At 42.4% G+C, this 25,928-nt stretch overlaps 1 protein-coding gene across 3 annotated transcripts in view; it reads right to left on the reverse strand.

Moving 5' to 3' along the window:
- The window catches only part of pabir2 (PABIR family member 2), a 170,938-nt gene that overhangs the window by 21,684 nt on the left and 123,326 nt on the right, over positions 1-25,928 (reverse strand). For all 3 annotated transcript variants that reach the window (XM_041194832.1, XM_041194831.1, XM_041194833.1), the window contains 2 exons: positions 10,398-10,462; positions 2,532-2,628 (listed from right to left, as the gene is read on the reverse strand). In XM_041194832.1, coding sequence (XP_041050766.1) covers positions 2,532-2,628; positions 10,398-10,462 — 162 coding nt within the window. The remainder of the gene's footprint in view (positions 1-2,531; positions 2,629-10,397; positions 10,463-25,928) is intronic.

A 25,928-nucleotide genomic window follows, 5' to 3' on the forward strand; every position in this document is an offset into this window, starting at 1 on the left:
GCTGCGCGATTGATAGCAAGGAGGATAGCTGTAGATTGCAGGATATCAATGGACTGGTCAGGTGAGCAGAAAAGGGGCAAATGGAATTTAATCCAGAGAAGTGTGAGGTGATGCATTTGGGGAGGTCAAACAAGGCAAAGGATTACACAATAGACGGGAGGATACTGAGCGGTGTAGATGAAGTGAGGGACTTGGAGTGAACATCTACAGATCTCTGAAGGCGGCAGGACAGGTTGATAAGGTGGTTAAGAAGGGATATGGAATCCTTTCATTTTTTAGCTGAAGCATAGAATATAAGAGCCTGGAGGTTATGCTGGAACTATATAAATCATTAGTTAGGCCACAACTTGAGTACTGCGTGCAGTTCTGGTCACCTCATTACAGAAAGGATATAATCACATCAGAGAGGGTACAGAGGGGATTTACGAGGATGCTGCCAAGACTAGAAAATTGCAGCTATGAGGAAAGACTGGAAAGGCTGGGGTTGTTCTCCTTCGAACAGAGAAGACTGAGGGGCGATTTGATCAAGGTGTACAAAATTGATGGGGCCTGGATAGAGTGGATGAGAAGGGCCTATTTACTTTAGCAGAGAGGTCAGTGACTATGCAGCATAGACTTAAAGTGATTGGTAGAAAGATTAGAGGGGAGATGAGGAAAACCTTTTCATCCAGAAGGTGATGGGGGGTCTGGAACTCTCTGCCTGAAAGGGTGGCAGAGGCAGAAGCCCTCAACTCATTTAAAGGGTGCCTGGACATGCACCTGAAATGCCGCAACCTGCAGGGCTATGGGCCAAATGCTGAAAAGTGGGATTAGACTGGGTGGCTCGTTTGTTCAGCCAGCGCAGGAAAGGTGGGTCATGTGGCCTCTTTCTGTGCTGTAAACCTTCCATGGTTCTACGATTCTAAGGAAGCCACAGGTTACTGGGGGTAGGCGAGAATGTGGAGTTGAGGCCACAATCAGCTATGATCTTATTGAATGGTGGAGCAGGCTACCGGGGCCAAATGGCCTACTCCTGCTCCTAATTCGTATGTAAAAAGAAACAGCAGCAATTTGGAAATAAATAGAAATTCTTGCCATTCTGAAACTTGTCATTTCAATTGAGTGCTTGCTGCTTACAGGAAATTGACAGATTAATCCAGGATGTGTTAGAGCAATTACTGATCACCTTCAATTCATTCCCGGCTGCCAAACATTCCCTTGCGGCTTCTTCCCATTGCCGCACCCCTCCCCCCGCGATCGGCAGACTTTCTTTATGACCTCTCACTCTCCCCTTTCCCCAGTCAAATAGGCACTCTCTTGCAGCTTCTCACATCCAGTAGCCTCCCCACCCACTTCAGACTCAACACTGCTGCTCTGGGCCTCAGGCCTAGCACTGCCACTAGTGAGTCTATCAGCAGTAAACGCAGGAAAGAGATGGCCTGTGATTGGAGGAGCAGCTCCTTATAGAATCTGTCACTTCCACTTAACTGTATTTTGAACATTGGTTGGCAGGTCGGAAATTGGACAAGTCTGGTCTAGAAGGACAAGGGAAGCAAATGCATGGGAACACCACCATCTGCAAGTTCCCCTCAAAGTCATCTTGACTTTGAAGGCACAGCGATATATTTCTATGTCGCCGGGTTAAAATCCTGGAACTCCCTTCCGAACAGCACTGTGGATGTACCCACACCACATGGACTGCAGTGGCTCAAGAAGACAATTCACCACCTCCTTCTCAAGGGCAATAATGGGGAGGCAGTGGCGCACAGTGATACTGTCATTTCCAGAGACCCAGGGTAATGCCCTGGGGACCCAGGTTCAAATCCCACCACAGCAGATGATGAAATTTGAACTCAATAAAAATCTGAAATTAAAAGTCTGATGACAACCATGAAACCATTGTTAATTGTAGTAAAAACACATCTGGTTCACTAATGACTTTTAGGTAAGGAAATCTGCTGTCCTTACCTGATCTGGCCTACACGTGACTCCACATGTGGTTGTGCGGTTGACCCTTAAAGGCCCTCTGAACAAGGGGCAATAAATGCTGGTGTGGCCAGTGAAGCCCACATCCCACAAATGACAATTTTCCCCCACTAAGTTTGTGTATGTGGAGTAGTGTGTGCATGTCCACTTGCACACACAGTAATGAGAGAGAACTGGTTGCAGCTGTTTTACTAGAAGTACGAACCACAGCCCAACACAGCTACAATTTGTCCTAGAGCTTGGCCTAAATAGCCAAGTGGTTATGGTACTGGGTTTGTAACCCCAAGATCAAGAGTTCAATTCTCACAATGGCAAACAATGAAACAATGTAACTTCATCTGAAAGAGATGGAAACAGGTTTGTACTCGAAACAGTTACAATTTGTCCTACCACTGAATCAGAGTTTGTAGACACAGAAATACCAGTGAGGGAGTCAGATTAACTTATCAAAGCTTAGTTTCCCTTAAACCACTAGAGGGAAAAACTCAGAAACAATGAATAGTATATAGATTAAACTCAGGAATGGAGTATACAGATTAAGTGAAGGTACTAAGCTGGGTGCTCACCAGGAGCCAAGTTCTGGCAGTTGTGAGGCATCAGAGGACAGCATGTTTGTGGTTCCTTGGAAAAGTCGCTTTGGTTGGCTTTCAGATTCCATCTCACCTGGAATTATAAATAAAGATTAATCACTGGAGCTGCAGACACTCTTTTTCTTTGCAAAAAGGTGTCAGCTGTGTCTCAGAGGATAGCATTTTCACCTGAATCAGTAGCTTAAGAGTTCAGGACCAACTCCAGAAACTTGAGGGAAGAATCTAGGCTGATTTTCCTACTATAGTACTGAGAGAGAGCTGTACCTGTTGAACGTGCTGTCTTTCAGATAAGTTGTTAAACCTCCAAGGTGGATGCAAAGATGCCAAGGCACTATTTCGAAGAACAGGGGCATTCTCTCAAAAATCCTGCCCAATATTTATCCCTCAATCAACATCTGGTGATTATCACATTGCTCTGAATGGGAGTTAACTGTGTGCAAATTGGCTGTCACATTTCCTATATTATAACAGTGACTACACTTCAAAAGTACATAATTGGCATTGACTTTGGGACATCCTGAAATCATGAAAGATGCCACAGGTCTCTGCTTAACACTGACTCAGTCAATGTTGCTTTGCTGTAACGTTGGTCATAAAGCAGGGCCTATATGGCCATTTAACATTGTGACTTGTACTATAACATCGTTTGTCACAGATTTCCTGTTCTGTGGCCTATACATCTCTCACACATACACGGCATTTTGTGCATTTTTCCCAGTGCTGTAGGAATCAGTGCACCGCCATTGGAGACATCTTCTGTTGCTCCTCTTGCACAGTACTGTAGCCCAAGACCCTGATGTCTGCTGCCACCATGGGAGAGTTTCTTCAGCTGGCTCTTCTTTCCCATTGCTCACAGCAGATACTGAAGTCCTGGGATTTCTTCAGCTGCTCGCTGCACCGACCAACATCTGCCATTAGATGGAGTCTGGTCACTCCAAAACCAGCCGGTGAGTACAATTTATTTTTATTTATTTACATTAATCCTGTATTTCTTTTACATTTTAAAATTTATTTTATTTTAAAGGTTATTTCATTTATGAATGTAGGCGCTTATGAATGTGAATTCAACTTATAACATTTTAATTTTTTTTCTGACAAGAAAGGTTGTGAAGAGCCTAACTACAGCTTTTACATTGATTGTAATGGGAAAATCTGATTCGCTTAAAGTTGTCTCACTTAAAGTTACACTTTTCAGGAATACAACTACAATGTTAAGCAAAGAAACACCGTAAATGCAAGTTTTGTTTTCAAACAGACCAATGTGAGAAGATTACAAGTTACAACTGCAGAGTGAAAGATGCTTTTTTTAAAAAACACTTTTTCAGGATGTGGGTGTTCCTGGAAAAGCCAGCATTTTTGCTCATCCCTAATTCCCTTGAGAAGGAACCACTGCAGTCCATGTGGTGTAGGTACACTCACAGTGCTGTTAGGAAGGAAGTTCCAAGATTTTGACCCAATGACAGTGAAGGAACAGTGATATATTTCCAAGTCAGGATGGTGTATGACTTGGAGGGGAACTTGCAGTGATGGTGTTCCCATGCATTTGCTGGCTTTGTCCTTCTAGGTGGCCGTGGGTTTGGAAGGCATTGCCTAAGAAGCCTTGGTGAATTTCTGCAATGCATCTTATAGATGGCACACACTGCTGCCGCTACTGTGCATCGATGGTGGAGGAAGTGAACATTTAAGATGGTAGATAAGGTGCCAATCAAGTGGACTGCTTTGTCCTGGATGGTGTCGAGCTTCTCGAGTGTTGTTGGAGCTACACTGATCCAGGCAAAAGGGGAGTCAGGAGGTGAGTTACTCACCACAGAATTCCCAGCCTCGGACCTGCTCTTTTAGCCACAGTATTTATGTGGCTGGTCCTGCACAGCTTCTTGTCAATGGTAACCCCCAGGATGATCATGGTGGGGGAATTTGGTGATGGTAATGCCAGTGAATACAACAAAAGAGTTAGCCACAGGAGTAGGCCATTTGGCCCCTCGAACCTGCTCTGCCACTCAATGAGATCATGGCTGATCTGATTCTGGCCTCAATTCCACTTTCCTATTTGCCCCCATAACCCTCGACTCACTTGATCAAAAATCTATCTAACACAGCCTTGAATTGAATATATTCAATGACCCAGCCTCCATCACTCTCTGGGGAAGAGAATTCCACAGGCTAATCACTCTCTGAGAGAAAAAGAATTCTCATTTTAGCCTTAAATGGGAGACCCCTAATTTTTAAACTGTGTTCCCTTGTTCTAGATTTTCCCACAAAGGGAAACATCCTCTCAGCAACCAACTGGTTAAGTCCCTTCAGGTTCTTAGTTGTTTCAATCAGATCACCTCTGCAAAGATGCTTCAAGGGGATTTGGAGAGGCTGAGCGAGTGGGCAAAAATTTGGCAAATGGAATAGAGAGTGGAGAAAAACGAGGTAAAAACAGAAATACAGTGTATTTCTTAAATGGTGAGAGGCTAGGAAGTGTTGAACTTGTTCACGAGTCACAGAAAGCTAACATGCAGGTGCAGCAAGCAATTAATAAGGCCAATGGTATGTTGGCCTTTGTTACAAGAGGTTTTGAGTATAGGAGTAAAGATATCTTACTGCACCTGGTAAGACTGCAGGTGGAGTAGTGTGTGCAGTTTTGGTCTCCTTACCTAAGGAAAGATATACTTGCCATAGAGGGATTGCAAAGAAGCTTCACAAAGTTAATTGCTGGCTTGAAGGGGTTGTCTTATGAGGAACGATTAAATAGACTGGGCCTGTAATCTCTGGAGTTTAGGAGAATGAGAGGTGATCTCATTCAAACATACAAAATTCTTACAGGGCTCAGCAGGGTAGATGCAAGAAAGATGTTTCCCCTCGCTAGGATATCTAGAACCGGGTCACAGTCTCAGAATAAGGGGCCAGTCATTTAGGACTGAGACAAGGAGGAATTTCTTCAATCAGAGGGTGGTGAAGCTTTGGAACTCTCTGCCCCAGAGAGCTGTGCAGGATCAGTCGTTGAGTACGTTCACGACTGAAATTGATAGATTTCTACATATTAAGTTCGCCAGACCAGGTTAGGATGTCAGGTTTCATTCCCTAAAGGACATTAGTGAACTGGATGGGTTTTAATGACAATCAACAATGGTTTCATGGTCATCAGATTTTTAATTCCAGATTTTTATTGAATTCAAATTTCACCATCTGCTGTGGTGGGATTCAAACCCCAGAGCATTACCCTGGGTCTCTGGATTTCTAGTCCAGTGACAATACCACTATTCCACCACCTCCCCTTTTATTATACATTCTCTCATTGTTCTAAACTCCAATGGACATAGGCTGCTCAACCCTTCCTCATATGTCAAAGCCCTCATCCCAGGAATCAGTTGAGCAAATGTTCTAATTCAATTATATTCCTTTTTAAGTAAGGAGACCAAAATTGTACATAGTACTCCAAACAAGGTCTCACCAAGGCCCTGTACAACTGTAGCATAACTTTCCGATTTTTATATTCCATTCCCCTTGCACTAAACACCAATATTCCATTTGTCTTCCTACATACTAACTTTTCATGATTCATGTACCTCTGTACCATAGAGTTCTGCAATCTCTCTCTATTCAAATATTATACTGCTTTTTTACTCTTCCTGCCAAAGTGGACAAGTTCACATTTTCCCACATTATGCTCCATCTGCCAAATTTTTGCCCACTCACTTAACCTGTCTAAATCCCCCTTTAGACTCTTTATGTCAAGGGGAGATGGTTAGGGGTGGTTTTCTAGAGCAGTATGTTGAGGAATCTACTAGAGAACAGGCTATTTTGGATCTCGTGCTATGTAATGAGAAGGGGCTGATTAACAGACTTATTGTAAAAGAACCTTTAGGGATGGGTAACCATAATATGATAGAATTTTACATTATGTTTGAAAGTGAGGCAGTTCAATCTGAAGCCAGAGTGTTAAATTTGACCAACGGGAATTATGAATGTATGAGGGGAAAGTTGGCTGAGGTGGATTGGGAAAATACATTAAAAGGTATGATAGTACATAGGCAAAGGATAGTCTTAAAAGGATTATCACATAGTTTACACATTCCTTCAAGGCACAAAAACCCAAAAAGAAAAGTCAGTCAACTGTGACTGACAAAGGAAATTAAGGATTGTGTAAGATTAAAAGAAAAGGCCTATAAAGCTGCCTGAGAGAATTTTAGAATACAGCAAAGGAAGACCAAGAATCTGATAAAGAAAGGGAGAATAGAATATGAATGTAAAGTAGCAAAAATCGTAAAAGCAGACTGGAAAAGCTTCTATACCTACATAAAAAGGAAACCTTTGTTTAAGACAAATGTGCGTCCATTATAGGCAGAGTCAGGAGAATTTATTAAGGGGAATAGAGAAATGGCAAAAGCTAAATAATTACTTTGCATCTGTCTTCACTGAGAAAGATACAAGAAATCTCTCCGAATTAGAGATCCAAGGGACGAGGGAAAATGAGGAATTGAAGGAAATTAGTATTAGTAAGAAGGTTGTTTTGGAGAAACTAATGAGATTGAAGGTTGATAAATCTTTGGGACCTGATATTCTACATCCCAGAATATTGAAGGAGGTAGCTATGGAGATAGTGGATGCATTGGTAATCTTCCAAAATTCTATAGATACTGGAACAGCTTCTGCAGATTAGAAGGTAGCCAATGTCACTCCGCTATTTGAGAAGGGAGGGGCAGAGAGAAAACAGGGAACTACAGGCCTGTGGGCCTTACATCAATAGTAGAGAAAATACTGGAACCTATTCTAAAGGATGCGATAAATGAACACTTGGATAATAATGATCTGATTGGACATAGTCAACATGGATTTATCTGTGGGAAGTCATGTTTAATGAACCTGTTGGGAGTTTTTTTTGAGGATGTTACTAACAAAATTGATAAGGCGGATGTGTTATCCTTGGATTTTCAGAAGGCTTTTGATAAACAGGAGGTTGGTTAACAAAATTAAAGCACATGGGATAGGAGATAATATGCTGGCATGGATTAAGGATTGGTTAACAGGCAGGAAACAGAGTCGGAATAAATGGGTCATTCTCGCACTAGCAGACTGTGACTAGTAGCGAACCGCAAAGATCAGTACTCAGGCCCCAGCTGTTCACAATATATATCAATGATTTGAATGTGGGAACCAAATGTAATATTTCCAAGTTCACGGATGACACAAAGCTAGACGTGTTGTGAAGAAGATACAGAGTGGCTTTAAGGAGATTTGGACAGACTTAGTGGGCAACAACATAGCAGATAGAAAATAATGTGAGGTTATCCACTTTGGTAGGAGGAATGGACGTGCCGAGTATTTTTTAAATGGTGAGAGATTAGAAAGTGTAGATGTACAAAGGGACCTGGGTGTCCTTGTCCATAAGTCACTGAAAGCTAACATGCAGATGCAGCAAGCAATTAGGAAGGCTCATGTCTGACCAATTTGATAGAATTTTTCAGAGGTGACCAGGTGTGTAAATGAGGGCAATGCATTTGACATAGTCTATTTGGACTTCAGAAAGGCTTTTGATAAGGTCCAGCATGGGATACTGATAATGGAATCCAAGGCAATTTGGCAAATTGGATCCAAAATTGGCTGAGTGGCAGGAAGCAGAGGGTGATGGTCAAGGAGTGTTTTTGTAGCTGGATGCCTATGTCCAGTGGGGTCCCACAGGGATCGGTGTTGGGTCCCTTGCTGTTTGTGGGATATATAAACGATTTAGTCTTGAAAGTAGGAGGGTTGATCAGTAAGTTTGCGGGTGACATGAAAATTGGGGTGGTAAATATTGAAGAGGATAGCCTTAGTTTACAGGAGGATATAGACAGGCTGGTCAGATGGGCTGATCAGTGGCAAATGGGATTTAATTCGGATAAGTGTGAGATGATGCACTTGGGCAGGACAAACAAGGCACGGGAATACACGATGAATTGTAGGACCCTGGGAAGTACCAAAGATCAGGGGGACCTTGGTGTACATGTCTACCGGTCCGTTAAGGTAGGGGGACAGGTAGATAAAGTGGTTAAGAGGCATATGGGATACTTGCTTTTATTAGTCAAGGCATAGAATATAAGGGCAGGGAGGTTATGCTGGAACTGTATAAAATGCTGGTTAGGCCACAGCTAGAGTATTGCGTGTAGTTCTGGAATCCACATTATAGGAAAGATGTGATTGCACTAGAGAGAGTGCAGAGGAGATTTACCAGGATGTTGCCTGGGCTGGAGAGTTTTAGTTATGAGGAGAGACTGGATAGACCGGGGTTATTTTCCCTGGAGCAGAGGAGATTGAGCGGGGACATGATTGAGGTGTATAAAATTATGAGGGGCATAGATAGGGTAGACAGTAAGGAACTTTTCCCCTAGGTGGAGGGATCAATAACCAGGGGGCATAGATTTAAGGTAAGGGGCAGGGGGTTTAGAGGGGATGTGAGGAAGAATTTTGTCAGCCAGAGGGTGGTGGGAATCTGGAACTCTCTGCCTGAAAGGTTGGTAGAGGCAGAAACCCTCATAACATTTAAGAGGTAGTTGGATGTGCACTTGCAATGCCATGGCATGGCATGCAAGGCAATGGGCCTAGTGCTGGAAAATGGGATTAGAATAGTTAGGTACTTGTTTGACCAGCGCAGACTCGATGGGCTGATGGGCCTTTTTCTGTGCTGTAGACCTCTATGACCCTAAGGGTATGTTGGCCTTTATTGCAGGAGGATTTGAGTACAGGAGTAGTGAAGTCTTGCTTCAATTGTATAGAACCTTGGTTAGACCACACCTGGAGCAGTGTGTGCAGTTTTAGTCCCCTTACCTCAGAAAGGATATTACTGCCATAGAAGGAGTGCAATGAAGGCTCACCAGACTTGTTCCGGGGGCAGCAGGACTGTCTTATGAAGCGAGATTGGGCAAACTGGACCTGTATTCTTCTAGAGTTTCAAAGAATGAGAGGTGATCTCACTGAAACCTACAAAATACTTAAGGAACAGACAGGGCAGATGCAGGTAAGATGTTTCCCATGGTTGGGGACTCTAGAACCAGGGGACACAATTTAAAAATAAGAGGGAAACTTATGACCTAGATAAGGAGATTTTTTTTTTGTACTCAGTGGGTTGTGAATCTTTGGAATTCTTTATCCCAGCGGGCTGTGGAAGTTCAGTCATTGAGTACCTTGAGCAGAGATTGACAGATTTCTAAATACCAATGAGATAAAGGGATATAGGGTCAGTGTGAGAAAAAGGCACTTAAGTGGATGATCACCCATGTCCGTACTGCATGGTGGAGCAGATTCGATGGGCTGAATGGCCTACTTCTGCTTCTATGCTCCTATATTCTCTTTTTGGAAATGTCTGGCACTTGTGTGAACTCAAACTCGACTTGCCACTTATCAGCCCAAGACTGAATGCTGTCTGGGTATTGCTGCATATGGACACAGACTGCTTCATTATTTAAGTTTTGTATTTACATCGTTTGCATTTGCACTTATCACCTCATCAAGACAACTCACTGAATTATTTTTGAAGATTTGGCACTCTGGTTTGCATAGCATGATCCGACCAAAACTGTAAGGAGAGAACTGATTATTTAATGGATTTTTATGGTGTCAGTCGAGGGATAAATATTGACCAGGAGAACGCCCTTGCTGCTCTTCCAATAGCGTCATTAGATCTTCTGCATTCAACCAATCAAGTCAAAGAACTTTCCTCAAAAGGTGCCAGATTGGATTCTGAACTCAAGAGTAGGAGTGGGGTTTGAACCCATGACTTTTTAACCCAGAGACAATCAACTGTACTTTTCATGGCACCTTGACAGAACAATATAATCATCTTCTTTAAAAATAAAAGTGACTTTTGGTTCACTGAATGGTTACCTTTTCTTTTCAAAGGCCCCAGTGCACTTGGTCTGATGCAGTTGATTGGGCTCTGACTCCTCCTACTGAAAGCACAATAAGCATCAACAGATTAAAACTATACTCGACAATTTCAAGATTCCTTTATTAACCAATGGCGTGAACAAAACCAAGCAATCAACAGGAGCCCTAGTATCTATGAGCTTCGACAGGCGGTAGTTTTGGGTTGAATGATTTCTCTCCAATCATGAACTGGAGGAATGCTCAAGATCACAAGACAACAAACAGCTGCAAAGTATTCAGATATTTGCATGGAACCATTTTTCAGAACATTAAATTTAGCAATACTTTCAAATTCACTTCTGCAAAACTGGAATCTTATTCATTGTCACAAAATACAAAGTGCACATTTTACACAAGAACCTTGATGATCCCCTAGGCAGGTTCTTAAGGTTGTAAATCTCAGAGAAGAAACATACCTCCCAGTGGTGTCACATCTCACAAAGAACAAATTCAGCTCCACAGTTCCTCAGTGAGAAGATACCAAGAACATGGAGTTGGAATAATTCCAATCTATTGAATAAGTTGATTACAGTCACACCACTCACAAACCTCACACCCCATCATGCTTTTACAATTGGAAAAACTTATGTCAACAGATAATTAACAGTTTGACAGTTTTCAAAGTGGAAAAGTTACCCAGTCAGGATAGGATGCAACCTAGGTTACTGACTAAAGAAAGTGCAGAAATTGTGCAGGCTCTGCCCATAATTTCCCAATCCTCCTTGTGGAGAGTGGGGTGGAGTCGGGGGCAGGGTGGGGTGGGGGAAGAATGCTGCTGCCAAAGCACTGGAAAATTTCAAATGTTACACCCATGTCCAACAAAGTGGGAATGGAAAATTGAAGGATCATGTGGACTCGAAACGTCAACTCTTTTCTTCTCCGCCGATGCTGCCAGACCTGCTGAGTTTTTCCAGGTAATTCTGTTTTTGTTTGGGAATGGAAATGCCCAGCAAGTAGAGGCCAGTCAGTTTAATGTCCGTGGGGGAAACTTTTAGGGACTAGAATGCAAGACAAAATTAATTGACGTTTGCGTATATGGACATTTAAGAGAAGTTTCACAAAATATCAGATAATTTGCTTGTTAACAAAATTAACACCCATGGGATTAATGGGACTGTGGCAGCTTGCAAAGTATTCAGATATTTGCATGGAACCATTTTTCAGAACATTAAATTTAGCCACAAAACTAGCTAAGGGATAGAAAGCAGAGAATTGTGGTAAACTGTTGTTTTTCAGACTAGAGGGAGGAATACAATGGTGCTTCCATGGGTCAGTATTTGGACCATTAGTTTTTTTGATATATACTAATGACCTGGACTTTATACACAGAGTATAATAATAATAATAGACTTTGGGAGGACATAGACTGGTGAAAGAGGCAGGCACATGGACCTTAACCTTCCTGAAAGAAAACATTAATGGGCATCAGAGTCATTTCCGGGTCCTGACCTCCCCCCTGTCAGCATTCCTATGCAATCAGGAGATTGCCAATTAACAGGGGAGATGGTTTGTGTAATGGTAATGTCACTAGACTAAAAATCTAGAAGCCCAGGCTAATGATCTGGCGACATGGGTTCAAATCCCACCTTGATAGTTCATGGAATTTAAATTCAACTAATAAATCTGGAATATAAAGCTTGTCTCAGTAATGGTGACCAAGACAACTATTGTTGATTGTTGTAAAAACACATCTGGTTCACCAGGACATAGGAACAGGAGTAGGCCATTTGAGCCTGCTCCACCATTCAATAAGATCATGGCTGATCTGACTGTGGTCCTTTCCTGTCTGTACCCCATAACTCTAGACTCCATTGCTCAACAAAACTCTGTCTAACTCTGCCTTAGATAAATTCAAAGACTCAGCCTCCACTACTTTCTGGGGAAGACAATGCCACACACCAATGACCCTTTGGGAGAAATAGTTTCTCCTCATCTCTGTCTTAAAAGGGAGACCTCTTATTTTTAAACTATGTCTCCCCCATAAGAGGGGACATCCTCTGGATATCCAACCTCTCAGGTCCCCTCAGGATCTTGTAGTTTTCAATAAGATCACCTCTCATTCTTCTAAACTCCACTGAATATAGGCCTAATCTGTTCAACCTTGCTTCATAAGATAACCCCTTCATCCCAGGATTGAGTCCAGTGAAGCTTTTCTGAACTGCTTCTAAATCAATTATATCTTATTTTTAAATAAGGAGACCAAAACTGCACACATTACTCCAGATGTGGTCTCACCAAGGCCTTGTACAGCTGTCGTAAAACTTCCCTGCTTTTATATTCCATTCCTCTTGCATTGAATGCCAACATTCTACTTGCCTTCCTAATCACTTGCTGTACCTGCATACTAACTTTATGTGATTCATGCACCAGGACACCCAAATCCCTCTGTACTACAAGTTCTGCAATCTTTCTCCATTTAAATAGTATACTGCTTTTCTATTCCTCCTGCCAAACTAAACAAGTTCACATTTACCCACTTTATACTCCATCTGCCAAATTTTTGCCCACTCACCTAACCTGTCTATATCCCTTTGCAGACTCTCGATCTCCTCGACAATTTACTTTCCCATTTATCTTGGTGTCATCGGCAAATTTAACTACCATATATTCTGTCCCTTCATCCAAGTCATTGGTACAGATTGTAAATAGTTGAGGATCCAGCACTGATCCCTGTGGCACTCAATTAGTTACAGCCTACAAATCTGAAAAAGGCCCATTTATCACTATTCTCTGCTTCCTGTTGGGCAACATGTTTATCCATGTTAATATGTTACCCTCTATACCATGTGCTCTTATCTTGTGTGGTAACCTTTGATGTGGCAACATATCAAACGCCTTTTAGAAATCCAAGTACACCACATCGGCCAGTCCCCCTTAATCCACTTTGTCAAAAAATTCAAAAAACAGATTAGTTAAACAACATTTCCCTTTCACAAAACCATTTTGGCTCTGCTATAAACTCCTTTATACTGGATTCTAGCACTTTCTCTATGACAGATGTTACGTTAACTGGCCTACAGTTTCTTGCTCTCTGCCTCCCTCCTTCCTTGCATAAAGGTGTTACATTGGCTAATTCCCAATTCACAGGAACATTTCCGCAATCTAAGGAACTTTGGAAGATTATATCAATGCATCAGCTATCTCTGTTGCCATGTCTTTTAAGATCCTAGGTCCTGGGGGCTTGTCAGCCTTTAGGTCTAATAGCTTTTCTAGCACCTATCTCTGGTCCTTTAGGGAAGGAAATCTGGCATCCTTACTTGGACTATCCTATATGTGACTCCAGACCCACAGCAATGTAGTTGACTCTTAACTGCCCTCTGAAATGCACTATGAAGCCACTCATTTCAAGGGAAATTATAGATAGGCAATAAATGCTGAACTTGCCAATGATACACACATCACATGAAAGAGCAATGAGAAAAAAAACAGGCTGCCTCTACATTCACCATTCATTAGGGATGGTGGGCAGTGCACAGATAGGGGAAGGCCTGAAGGGAGGTCTGCTTGGCAGCCCCACTGGGATGGTGAGCGCTGCGCTCAGGCAGATGGATTGCAAGAGAGCGCTGCAAAACACTGAAGGGTCCAAATGACTTACGAGAAACTGTTAGGGGCATCAGTCGGAAGATGGAATGACTCCACAGGAATGCATTCAGCTGCAGATGTACCACATACAACCTTTCTGATCCTTTATACCAAATGTATAACAGGCTATGACGGCAGTACCACTTCTGCCGCGAAGCTGAATCCAAGTGTTGCCGGGCTCTGGACACAACAGGAGGTCCTCTGATACAGGCAAACTTCCCTTCCTCTCTGAAGATCACCAGTATTTGAGGTCTTAGTATTGTTCGGAAATAGAGATAGTTTACGTCACTTACATTGGTATTTGTAGGAGTTAGGAATGAGTTTTAGCTTTAATGTCTAAGTTTGATTTGCATTTCTGCCTTTGTGTTAAGAAAGGTCAAACTGAGTTTTAGTTTCACTTTAAAAGGTGCTTGCGTTTCTAATGAGAGTTTTATGACTGTAAGCTAACTTAAGCAAATATGAGTAGAAAAAAAGTGCTGTTGCCTAGCAACAGAGGTTGAGAGGTAGGCCCCTCCCACAGATGCACACACAAAGAACTAGTAAAGCAGTTTTCAGTTTAGTTTTGAAGGCAGCTGCCAGGCAGAAGCAGCCTAGAACAGGCAGACAGCTAGCTCCAAGCTAAAGTTGGTTTTGAAAGTTAAGACTGGGGCAAAAGGTGCAGATAGCCAGTCCCAAGCTAAAGAAGAAAATTCCCAAGAATTCAGGGCAGTGGAATGGAAGTCCCAAGCAGACCTTCTAGTCCAAGGAAGGACAGGAGCCTGGAAAAGCTCCTGTTAAGTGAGGTTAAGAGTGAGGGGCAGAGAGAAAGGCTCCAAGCTTCAGATTTAAAGAGACAAAAGCTGCAGAAAGCAGATTGAAAACGAGAACAGTTTGTATGAGGCCAGAGGTCCAAAGATATTGTTGAAGGTCTGTAACTCTTTGATATGGGCATGTGAAGCAGTGGTGTACTGTTGACAGCTGAGTCAGTGAGAGAGAATGGTGACCCAGGGAACAGGAACATCGTAAGGAGAGATCGAAATCTTGGAGGTGACCCTAAGCGGAAGGCATCTGAGAAAAAGTGTCGGTTTGGGAAAAGATTCCAAAGTGAGATTTGTTAGAAAGCTAGAAATTGGAACTGTGACCCTCGCCCCAGCAAACATTGACTCTCCAGCTCCCAATTACTACATCCCAATATCTCCCCGCAACCCCCTCAGTGATTCCCTGCTGTGCCACCTCGCCGCAATGCCATCAAATACAGGACTTCCTCTCTTCCTCACTGCTGCTTTGCCATTCACTGAGATCATGGTTGATCTGTGACTTAATCCCACATACCCACCTTTGTCAATGGTGGAAGAGTTTTCCAAACTTCTCCCTTTTTTCTTTCTTATTTTCACTTCTGAAAAGGTCTGGCCGTAACTTTTAGACTATTGCCCACATCCAGTTCTTCCCACACTGTTTTCCAATACAACTCCATTATATCACTTGAAAATTAACGTGACCCCAGACACCAACGAAAACAATCAATTCGGACCTGAGTTTCAATGGGAGCTCTTGGTTTTGTTTCTTATTTTCAATTGGCTTTATTTCTGGCCTCTTATTGTTCTTGACTTCCTGAATGTACTGATTCTTGCGAACATATACTTCTATAGGTGCAGCCATCCTACTACATACCAACGTACGAAATAGGAGCGGGAGTAGGCCGCTCAGTCCTTCAAGCCTGCAACACCATTCAATATTATTACGGTTGATCTAATTCTAACCTCAACTCCATATTCCAGCTGACCCCCAATAACCTTTCAGCCCCTTGTTTATCAAGGACCTATCTATCTCTGTCTTAAAAATATTCAAAGATTCTGCCTCCACTGCCTTTTGAGGAAGAGAGTTCCAAAGAGTCATGACCCGCAGAGAAAGATTCTCATCTCTGTCTTAAATGAGCGACACCTTATTTTTAAACAATGACTCCCTAGTTCTAGATTCTCCCACTAGAGGAAATATCCTTTCCACACCAACCCTGTCAAGTCCCCTCAGGATCTTATACATTTCAATCAAGTCGCCTCTTACTCTTCTAAGCTCAGTGGATACAAGCCTAGCCTTCCAACCTTTCCTCATAAGACAACCCACCCATCCCTGGTATTAGTCTAGTAAACCTTCTCTGAATTGCTTCCAATGCACTAACATCCTTCCTTAAATAAGGAGACCAAGACTGTATACAGTACTCCAGATGTGGTCTCACCAATGCCCTGCATAAATGAAGCATAACCTCCCTACACTTGTATTCAATTCCCCTCACAATAAATGATAACATTTGATTTGCTTTCCTAATTACTTGCTGTACCTGCAAGCTAACCTTTTGTGATTCATCTATTCAGACACACAGAGCTCTGCAATCTCTCACCATTTAAATATGTTTCTTTTTTATTCTTCCTGCCTAAAATGCACAATTTCACATTTCCCACATTATACTCCATTTGCCGGATCTTTGTCCACTCTTTTTATTCGTTCATGGGATGTGAACTTAGCTGGCTAGGCCAGCATTTATTGCCCATCCCTAGTTGCCTTTGTGAAGGTGGTGGTGAGCTGCCTTCTTGAGCCGCTGCAGTCCCTCTGGTGTGGGTACACCCACAGTGCTGTTAGGGAGGGAGTTCCAGGGTTTTGACCCAGAGACAGTGATGGAATGGCAATATATTTCCAAGTCAAAATGGTGAGTTACTTGGAGGGGAACTTCCAGGTGATGGCATTTCCATCCATTCGCTGCCCTCGTCCTTCTTGATGGTAGTGGTCGTGGGTTTGGAAGGTGCTGTCTAAGGAACCTTGGTGAATTTCTGCAGTGCATCTTGTAGATGGTACACACTGCTGCTACTGTGCATTGGTGGTGGAGGAGGTGAACGTTTGTGGATGTGGTGCAAGTGGGCTAGTTCTTGAGTGTTGTGGGAGCTGCACTCATCCAGGCAAGCAGGATGTATTCCATCACACTCCTGACTTGTGCCTTGTAGATGGTGGACAGACTTTGGGGGGAGTCAGGAGGTGAGTTACTCATTGCAGGACTCCTACCCTCTGACCTGCTCTTGTAGCCACAGTATTAATATGGTTAGTCCAGTTCAGTTTCTGGTCAATGGTAATCCCCAAGGATGTTGACAGTGGGGGATTCCATGATGGTAATGCCATTAAGTATCATGGGGCAATGGTTAGATTCTCTCTTGTTGGAGATGATTGCCTGACGCTTGTATGGCGCAAATGTTACTTGCCACTTGTCAGCCCAAGCACGGATATTGTTCAGGTCTTGCTGCATTTGGACATGGACTGCTTCAAGACCTTTTAATTTTATCTGTATTCTTTTGTAGCCTCATGTCCTCTTCAGAATCTACTTTCCTAACAATCTTTGTGTCATCAGCAAATTTAGTGACCATACCTTCGGTCCATTCATCCAATTAATTTATATAAATTATAAAAAGTTGAGGCCCCAGCACTAATCCCTGTGGCACACCACTCATTAGGTCTTGCCAATCAGAAAATGACCCATTTATGCCTACTCTCTGTTTCCTGTTAGCTAGTCAACTTCTATCCATGCCAATATATTTCACCATACTCCATGAGCTTTTATTTTCCACAATAACCTTTGATGTAGCACCTTATTAAATGCCTTCTGAAAATCTAAGTACAGTACATCCACTGGTTCCCCTTTGTCCACAGCAAATGTTACTTCTTCAATGAGCTCCAATAAATTGGTTAAACATGTTTTCCCTTTCACAAAACCATGATGACTCTTCCTGATTACCTTGAATTTTTCTAAGTGCCCTGTTATAACATCTTTAATAACAGCTTCTAGCATTTCCCTATGACAGATGTTAAGCTAACTGGCTGTAGTTTCCTTTGTGTCTCCCTCCCTTTTTGAATAAATGAGTTACATTAGCTGTTTTCTAATCTAATGGAACCTTCCCCAAATGTAGGGAATTTTGGAAAATTAAAACCAACACACCAACTATCTCACTAGCAACTTCTTTTAAGGCCCTAGGATGAAGCCCATCAGGACCCGGGCTCTTGTCAACTTGCAGTTCCAACAATTTGCTAAGGACTACTTACCTGGTGATTGTAATTTTCTTGAGTTCCTCCCCCCACTTACATTTGCTAATTTACAGCCATTTCTGGGATGATACCTGTATCCTCTATAGTGAAGACCGACATAAAATACTGGTTCAATTCATCTGCCATCTCCTCATTTTCCATTCTTAATTCTCAGGTGCACTTTCTATAGGACCAACGTTCACTTTGTTAACTCTTTTCCTTTTAAATATCTATAGAAACTCTTACTACCTGTCTTTATATTCCTATCTAGCTTTCTTTCGTACTCTAACTGTAACCTTATCAATCTTTGAGTCATTTTTTGCTGTTTTTTATATTCTGTCCAATCTTCTGACCAGCCACCAATCTTTGCACAATTACCTGCTTTTTCTTTAAGTTTAACTTTTTTAGTTAGCCATGGATGGTGGGTCCTTGAAATATTTATTTCTTGCTGGAATGTATCTATTCTATGTATTCTGAAATATCCCCTTGATCTGCATCTCTATTGACCTATTCCCTAACCTAATTGCCAGGTCACTTTCACTAGCTCTGCTTTCATGCCCTCATAGTCACCCTTATTTAAGTTTAAAACATTAGTCTTAGACCCACACTTCTCTCACTCAAACTGAATGTAAAATTCAATCATTTTATGATCACTGCTAGGGCGCCTTCACTATGAGGTCATTAATTACTCCTATCTCACTGGTCAATACCAGCCTGCTCTCTGTTTGGTGCCAGAAGATGCTGCTTTAAGAAACTATCCCGAAAACATTCTATGAATTCCTCATCCAAGCTACCTTTGCCCATGTGATTTTTTCTAGTCTATATGTAGATTAAAATCCTCCATCATAATAACCGTACCTTTCTGATAAGCTTGCATTATGTCTCCTTTGATATCCCGTCCTACTGTGTGGTTACTGTTAGGTGGCCTGTACACCATCCCAACAAGTGACTTCTTGCATTCATCATTCATCTCTTCCCAAATCACTTCTATATCCTGATTTCCTGAACTTAGGCCATCCCTCTCTATTGTGCTAATATCATCTTTAATTAAGAGCCACCCTTTCACCTTTTCCTGGATTCCTGTCCTTCCTAAATGTCACATATGTTATGATCTCAGCTGATGTTACTACTGGACAAGCAAGATCCCAGGGTGGAACCTAGCTTGATAGGTCCTAACTTTTTTTTTGTTTAGAAACATGGAGAGTGGCTGCTGAACAGAGTCACAGGAGTCAACTGATGAACTGTTAACAAAAGAACAAAACATATATTAAACAAGAAAAGATGAACTATATTACATTACCCCATCACCCATAACTATACCTTTATAGATATATACAGATTCGTAAGAATAACACACGTTACAAAAGCTATCTTATATTCTCATGTTCACAGTAAGTATACAGTCCATGTAAACCAATAGGCAACCTGTGGTCAGACACACCACACTCGTAAACCGAGTGACAGATTCCACCCCAAACAGATGATATGGATCCCTCATCAACTCCCCCTAGATGCCTGTTACACAGTGAGCCAAACGGCCTAAATGAACTCCAACTTTCACACGAGGGTTTCCAATGTCCAGTCTTGGAAGACTCGCTTTGGAATCTTCTCCCAAACAATGTTTTCTCTCAGATGCCTTTCACAAGGGTCCACCTCCAGGGTTTCAAACTCTCCTTCTGATGTTCCTCTCCCCTGGATCGCCATTTGCATTCAGGCTTTACCTTCCACGCATTCTCTCTCAGATACTCAGCTGTGCCAGCAGAACACCATTGCTTCACATGCCCATAATAAGGAGCCACCAACCTTTGGTTGTCTCCTCAAATCTTCTGGCTTCTCACAAGCCTATTTAGCTTTAAGTCTGCGTCCTGCAGCTTTCTCCCTTTAAGCCTGGAGCTTTGCTCTGCTCCTCATGCTTAACTTCCCTTAACAAAATTTTTTCCAGATTCCTGTTCTTTTCCTTTGACTAGAAGGTCTTCTTGGGACCTTTCTCTTTTTCCTTTAGGACCTGTTCCCTGCAGTTCCCACAGACTGACGACAACTTGGTATCTCCCTTGAGATCCAGAACTCACTCGGCATTCATTGTTACTTTGGCTTTAAAGCAAACCTACTTTACAGCTTAGACCTATTTTCCTCAGCAATCTGCCAATATGTCCAGCTAGAGGGAGACTTAAACTGCTTCCTTCACATTAGAGCATAATCACCAAATGAACTCAAAAACTGCTGTTCTGTTTCTCCCTGTGTCTGTGGGCCCCCTGTTGCTGGAAAACAGCCCAGTTTTTCTACCTGAAGTGTGATAAAACCTCATTAAAAATACAGGTATTCACACAAACCTAGACTTGCAGGCACTGGTTTAAATTGAAATGAAAACTCAAGTTCCCCCCTTTATTAACACACAAATAAAAAAACATAAATTAAATTTAAAGCTAAAACTCATTCCTAACACTCACGAATACAAATATAACTTATTTAAACTATCTTTCGTTTTGAACACAATCTTCAATATTCTGGTCCCAATCCATGTCAACCCATAGCCATGTCTCTTGGCTATTAGATCATACTTGTTTATCTCAGTTTGCACTATCATTGGATCTGTTTTGTTTTGATGCATTCCGACACATAGCCTTAAGTTTTGTCCTTTTATTATTTTTGTAACACCTATCTGCTGATTTACTCTTAGATTTGTACTCTCTGCCCCTTCCTGTCATGGTCCGTTTACCATTTCCCACATTAATACCTTCCTCTCTTGCCTTGTCTCTATTCCTTGATTTACCACATCTTCCCAAATTTGATCCCTTGCCCCCACTATTTAGCTTAAAACCCTCTCGACTTCCCTAGATATGTGGCTCACGAGAACGCCGGTCCCAGCACGGTTCAGGCATAGGTCATCCTAATGGTACAGCCCCCACTTTCCCCAGTACTGATGCCAGTGCCCCACGGACTGGAACATGCTTCTCCCACACCTGTCTTTAAGCCATGCATTCACCTCTCTAATCTTATTTGCCCCATGTCACTTTGAACGTGGCTTGGGTAATAATTATTGCCCTTGAGGTTCTGCTTCTTAATTTGGTGTCTAGCTCCTCACACTGACTATGCAGAACCTCTTTTCCTTGTCTTATTTATGTCATTGGTACCTACGCAGACCACAACAACTGGATCTACTGCTCCCATTGAGAGTTCCTCTCAGCCCTGGTAACTCATGAAAGCAATGGACATTGGCAGCTTGATCTTAACCTTGAGCTAACCGGTGGGGGGGGGGGGGGGTCGTAAAAAGATTGAGCAACCCAACCCCAATTCTGCCCCCACCCCCCTTCCCTCCCATTAAATTTCAAAAAGCAGAAATCATGGCCCAAAAAGCAGGCTGTGGCCTGATTAACATACCAAAGTCTAGGCCTGATGGCATCATTGGTGCAGCGATTTAAATTTAACATTGAAGGGATTGTCCAAGCTACAGAAATTCAACCTCCATTCTCCAAGGTAAGTAGCTTTTATAGCACTCCTTGTGGCCAGGAGGAACAGGAGTGCTCTTCCAGCCCCTCAAGCAAACCTTCAGCTTGCGCCAGAGCTGGTTTTCAGTCTCCAGCCAGACTCCCAATTGTGACCTAGAGCTGATGCGCTCTTGTCAGTGCCAGGGTCGTCCTCACAAGTTCCTGGCTGGAAACTTGTACTGCTGGTGTTCCCTTCCACCCATTGATCATGACCCTAATTGGGGTTGTTGAAACCGTGGATGGAGTTATGATCCACAGGTTGGGAACTACTGCCCTGCCCCTAAACTTCACAATCAGCAAAAATAGTTTCTCTCTATCTACCCTATCATCTCCCCTTCATATCTTGAAGCTTTTGATCAAATCACCCTTAACCTTCTCAATTCCAGGGAACAGCACTGTGGGTATACCTACACTGCATAGACTGTAGTGGTTCAATAAAGCAGCTTACCACCATCTTCTCAAGGGCAATTAGGGGTGAGCAAAAACAACGCTGCCCTAGCCAGCGATGCCAATGTCCCATGAAAAGAATGATTTAAAAAAATACAACTGGTCTGTAATCTCTCTTCATAATTTAACCCCTGGAGGCCAGGCATCCATGATGGTAAATCTACGTTGCACTCCTTCCAATGTTGATATGGGAAACAGGAACAGCAGCAGGCCATTTGGTCTGCCAAGCCTGCTCCGCCATTCAAACAGATCATGGCTGATCATCTACCTCTATGCCATTTTCCTCACTATCCCCAGTTCCTGTGATGTCATTAGTACCCAGAAATCTATCAATTTCTGTCTTGAACATACTCAATGATTGAGCTTCCACAGCCCTCTGGGGTAGAGATTTCTTAAGATTCACCACCCTCTGAGTGAAAAGAGTTCCTCCTCATCTCAGTCTTAAATGGCCTGCCCCTTATTCTGAATGTGTGTCTCCTGGTTCTAGGCTCATCAGCCAGGGCAAACATCCCTTTTACATCTGTCCTTTCAAGCCCTATAAGAATTTTATAAGTTTCAATGAGATCACTTCTCATTCTTTGAAACTCTAGAGAATACAGGCCCAGTTTGCTCAATCTCTCCTCATAAAGCTAACATACAAGATCAGCAGGTAATAGGGAAGGCAAATGGAATGTTGGTTTTCATTTCAAAGGGAATGGTGTATAAAAATAGGGAAGTCTTGCTAAAACTATACAAGACACCAGTTAGACCACACCTAGAATACTGTGAACAGTTTTGGTCCCCTTATCTAAGGAAAGTTATACTGGCATTGGAGATAGTCCAGAGAAGGTTCACTAGGTTGATCCCAGGTATGGAAGGATTTCCTTATGAGAGGTTGAGTAGGTTGGGCCTATACTCATTGGAGTTTAGAAGAATGAGAGGCGACCTTATTGAAGCATATAAGATTCTTAGGGGTCTTGACAGGGTAGATGCTGAGAGGTTGTTTCCCCTTGTGGGAGAGTCTAGGACCAGAGAGCATAATCTCAGAGTAAGGGGCTGCCCATTTAATACAGAGGTGAGGAGGAATTTCTTCTTTCAGAAGGTAGTGAATCTGCAGAATTCTTTACCGCAGAGGGCTGTATAGGTTGGGTTGTTAAGTATATTCAAGGCTGAGATAGACATATTTTTAATCAGTCAAGGGATCAAGGGTTATGGGGAAAAGGCAGGAAAGTGGAGTTGGGGATTATTCCTAAGTTTGATTTATATTTCTGTATCTGTGTGTTAAGAAATTGAGTTTTAGTTTCATTTTAAAAAGGTGCTTGCATTTCTAATGAGGGTTTTAGGACTTAAGAAGTTGAGCAAACACAAGAGTAGAAAAAACAGCACTCTTGCCTAGCAACAGGGGTCCAGAGAGGCAGGTCCCTCCCACAGACACACACAGAAAAACTAAAGAAACAGCAGTTTTGAGATTTTCAGTACGAAGCCAGGACTCCAGAGACACTGGGAGGGGGAACTGCAGAGTGAGAGCAGATTTCCCAAAAGAACCAAAAGGTCCCAAGGCCAAAGGAGTGAGAAAGAAACAGGGGAAAGTCTCAAGCAGACCTTCTAGTCAAAGGAAGGTCAGAAACCTGGAAAAGGTCTTGAAGTTAAGAATGAGGGGCAGAGAAAAAGATTCCAAGCTTCATATTTAAAGAGACAAAAGCTACAGAAAGCAAATTTAAAGCGAGAATAGCTTGCAAGAGGCCAGGAGATCCAAAGAGCCTGCTGAAGTCTGCAACTCTTTGTTATGGACATGTAAACCTGTGGTGTACTGTTAATGGCTGGATCAGTGAGAGAGAGTGTGGGGAAGACAGCTTGAACGCATGTGGTGACCCAGGGAAGAGGAACATTGGAAGAAGAGTTCGAAACCCTGGAGGTGAACCCTTATGGAAGGCATTGGCAAGAAAGCATTGGTTTGGGAGATGATTCCAAGGCGAGTTCTTGGAAAGCGGAGAGTGGAAACCCTTGTGTGAAAGATGGAGTTCAGTGAGACAGGTTGGCTGATGGCGTGACAAGCATCTGGGGGGGGGGAGCTGAGGAGAGGTCCATAGCATCTGATTGAGTTGGCATCTGTCAGTTGGTTTCAGAGTGTGGTGTGTCTGACCACAGGGTGCCATAGGTTTACGTGGATTGTACACTTACTATGAACATTAAAGTATAAGATAGCTTTTGTAACTTGCATTATCCTTACAAATCTGTATATATCTGTAAAAGTATAGTTGTGGGTGGAGTAGTATTGTAATATAGTTAATCTTTTCTTGTTTAATAAATATTTTATACTTTTATTAGAAGTTCATTAGCTGAATCCAGTGTCTCTGTTCAGTAGTTACTCTCCATGTATCCAACAAACAAATGAAAGTTAGGATCTATCAAGCTGGGTTCCACCTTGCGACCAGGCTTGTCCAGGGGTAATCTCAGCTGGAATCGTAACATGAGGGTAATGAGGTTGATGTGGTGTAGATGAAATTCCAAAAGACATTTGATAAAATGCCAAATAATATCAGCTGCATCTATAAACTTGAAGCTTATGGAATAAAAGGGAAAGTGGCAACATGGATACAAAGTTGGCTGAGTGACAGGAAACAGTGGTGGTGAACGTTTTTTTGAACTGGATGAATGTGTGTTTTATACGAGGCCAGTACAAGGACGACTGCTCTTCCAGATCTACATTACTGAACAAGACTTGGGTATACAGGGCACAATTTCAAAATTTGCAGATGACACAGAACGTGGAAGTATTGTGAACTTTGAGGAGGATAGTGATAGACTTCAAGAGGACGTAGGCAGGCTGGTGGAATGGACAAATATGTTATGATCTTGCTAGAGATGAGTAGCATTTTAATTTTTTTGGGAAATCAGAAAAGCAGGTGATTACTAAAATAATGAAGGTTCCCAGTTTAAAAGAAAAGAATTTTACTACACAAAAATCAAAGAACATGAATCCTAATAACTGCATCCAATCTTAAATAGTCAGCTACATTAAAGATATTAAAAGTACAATGAACACAGTTGCCTATACTCTAAACTGAACTTCTTAACTCATTTTACTCCTACACCCATTTGACTTAACATCCCCAATAACTCAAGTCAGATACTTATCAAAAATTGGAAGGTTAACCACTTGGTCTGAGTACTGTTTCAAAGATCAGTATAAGGCAGAGATTTCTTGGACCTTCCGCTTACTTCCAGCAAGGTTGTCCCTTCAGATCTCCTCCAACTGTCCCACGGTTGTAAACGCCTAGTTCAACACAAGTATCACTAGCCTCTTAAGCATAGTCACCTCAGGTCAGAACTCTCCTGGTTCTAATATTCTTTAATTCTGCAGTCTTGCATCTAAAACTCGCTCTCTTTCCAGCTTGGCTATCAGGGAAGTTCAATACACTGTTAGTAGAATTCCTTCAATTATCACGTTTTCTACACTCTTTTAGCCAGCACACAGAATTTCAATTGAAACTTTGCTTGAAAGGTATAGACTACAGCATGGCCCATCATGTCTGCACCGGTCAACAAAGATCTGACTACACTAATCCCATTTTCCAGTGCCTGGCCCATAGCCCTGGAGGCTTTGGCAATGCAAGTGAATATCTAAACACTTCTTAAATGTTATGAGACTTTCTGACTCAACCACCCTTTCAAGGCAGTGAGTTCCAGACTCCCAACACCCACTGGGTGAAAAAAATTCTCCTCAAATCCCCTCTTCGCCTTCTACCTCTTAACTGAAATCTATGCCCCCTGATTATTGACCCTTCTACTAATGGAAAAAGTGCCACCCTATCTATGCCCCTCATAATCTTATACACCTCTATCAGGACCCCTCTCAACCTTCGCTGCTCCAAGGAGCAGATCCTCAGCAAACTTATTCTAAACTAAAAGCTAAAACCTGCTTGAGACCAGAGCCACAATCTACTCCCCCTTA

Source organism: Carcharodon carcharias, chromosome 9, assembly GCF_017639515.1.
Source record: "Carcharodon carcharias isolate sCarCar2 chromosome 9, sCarCar2.pri, whole genome shotgun sequence".
Classification (NCBI taxonomy): Eukaryota; Metazoa; Chordata; class Chondrichthyes; order Lamniformes; family Lamnidae; genus Carcharodon; species Carcharodon carcharias.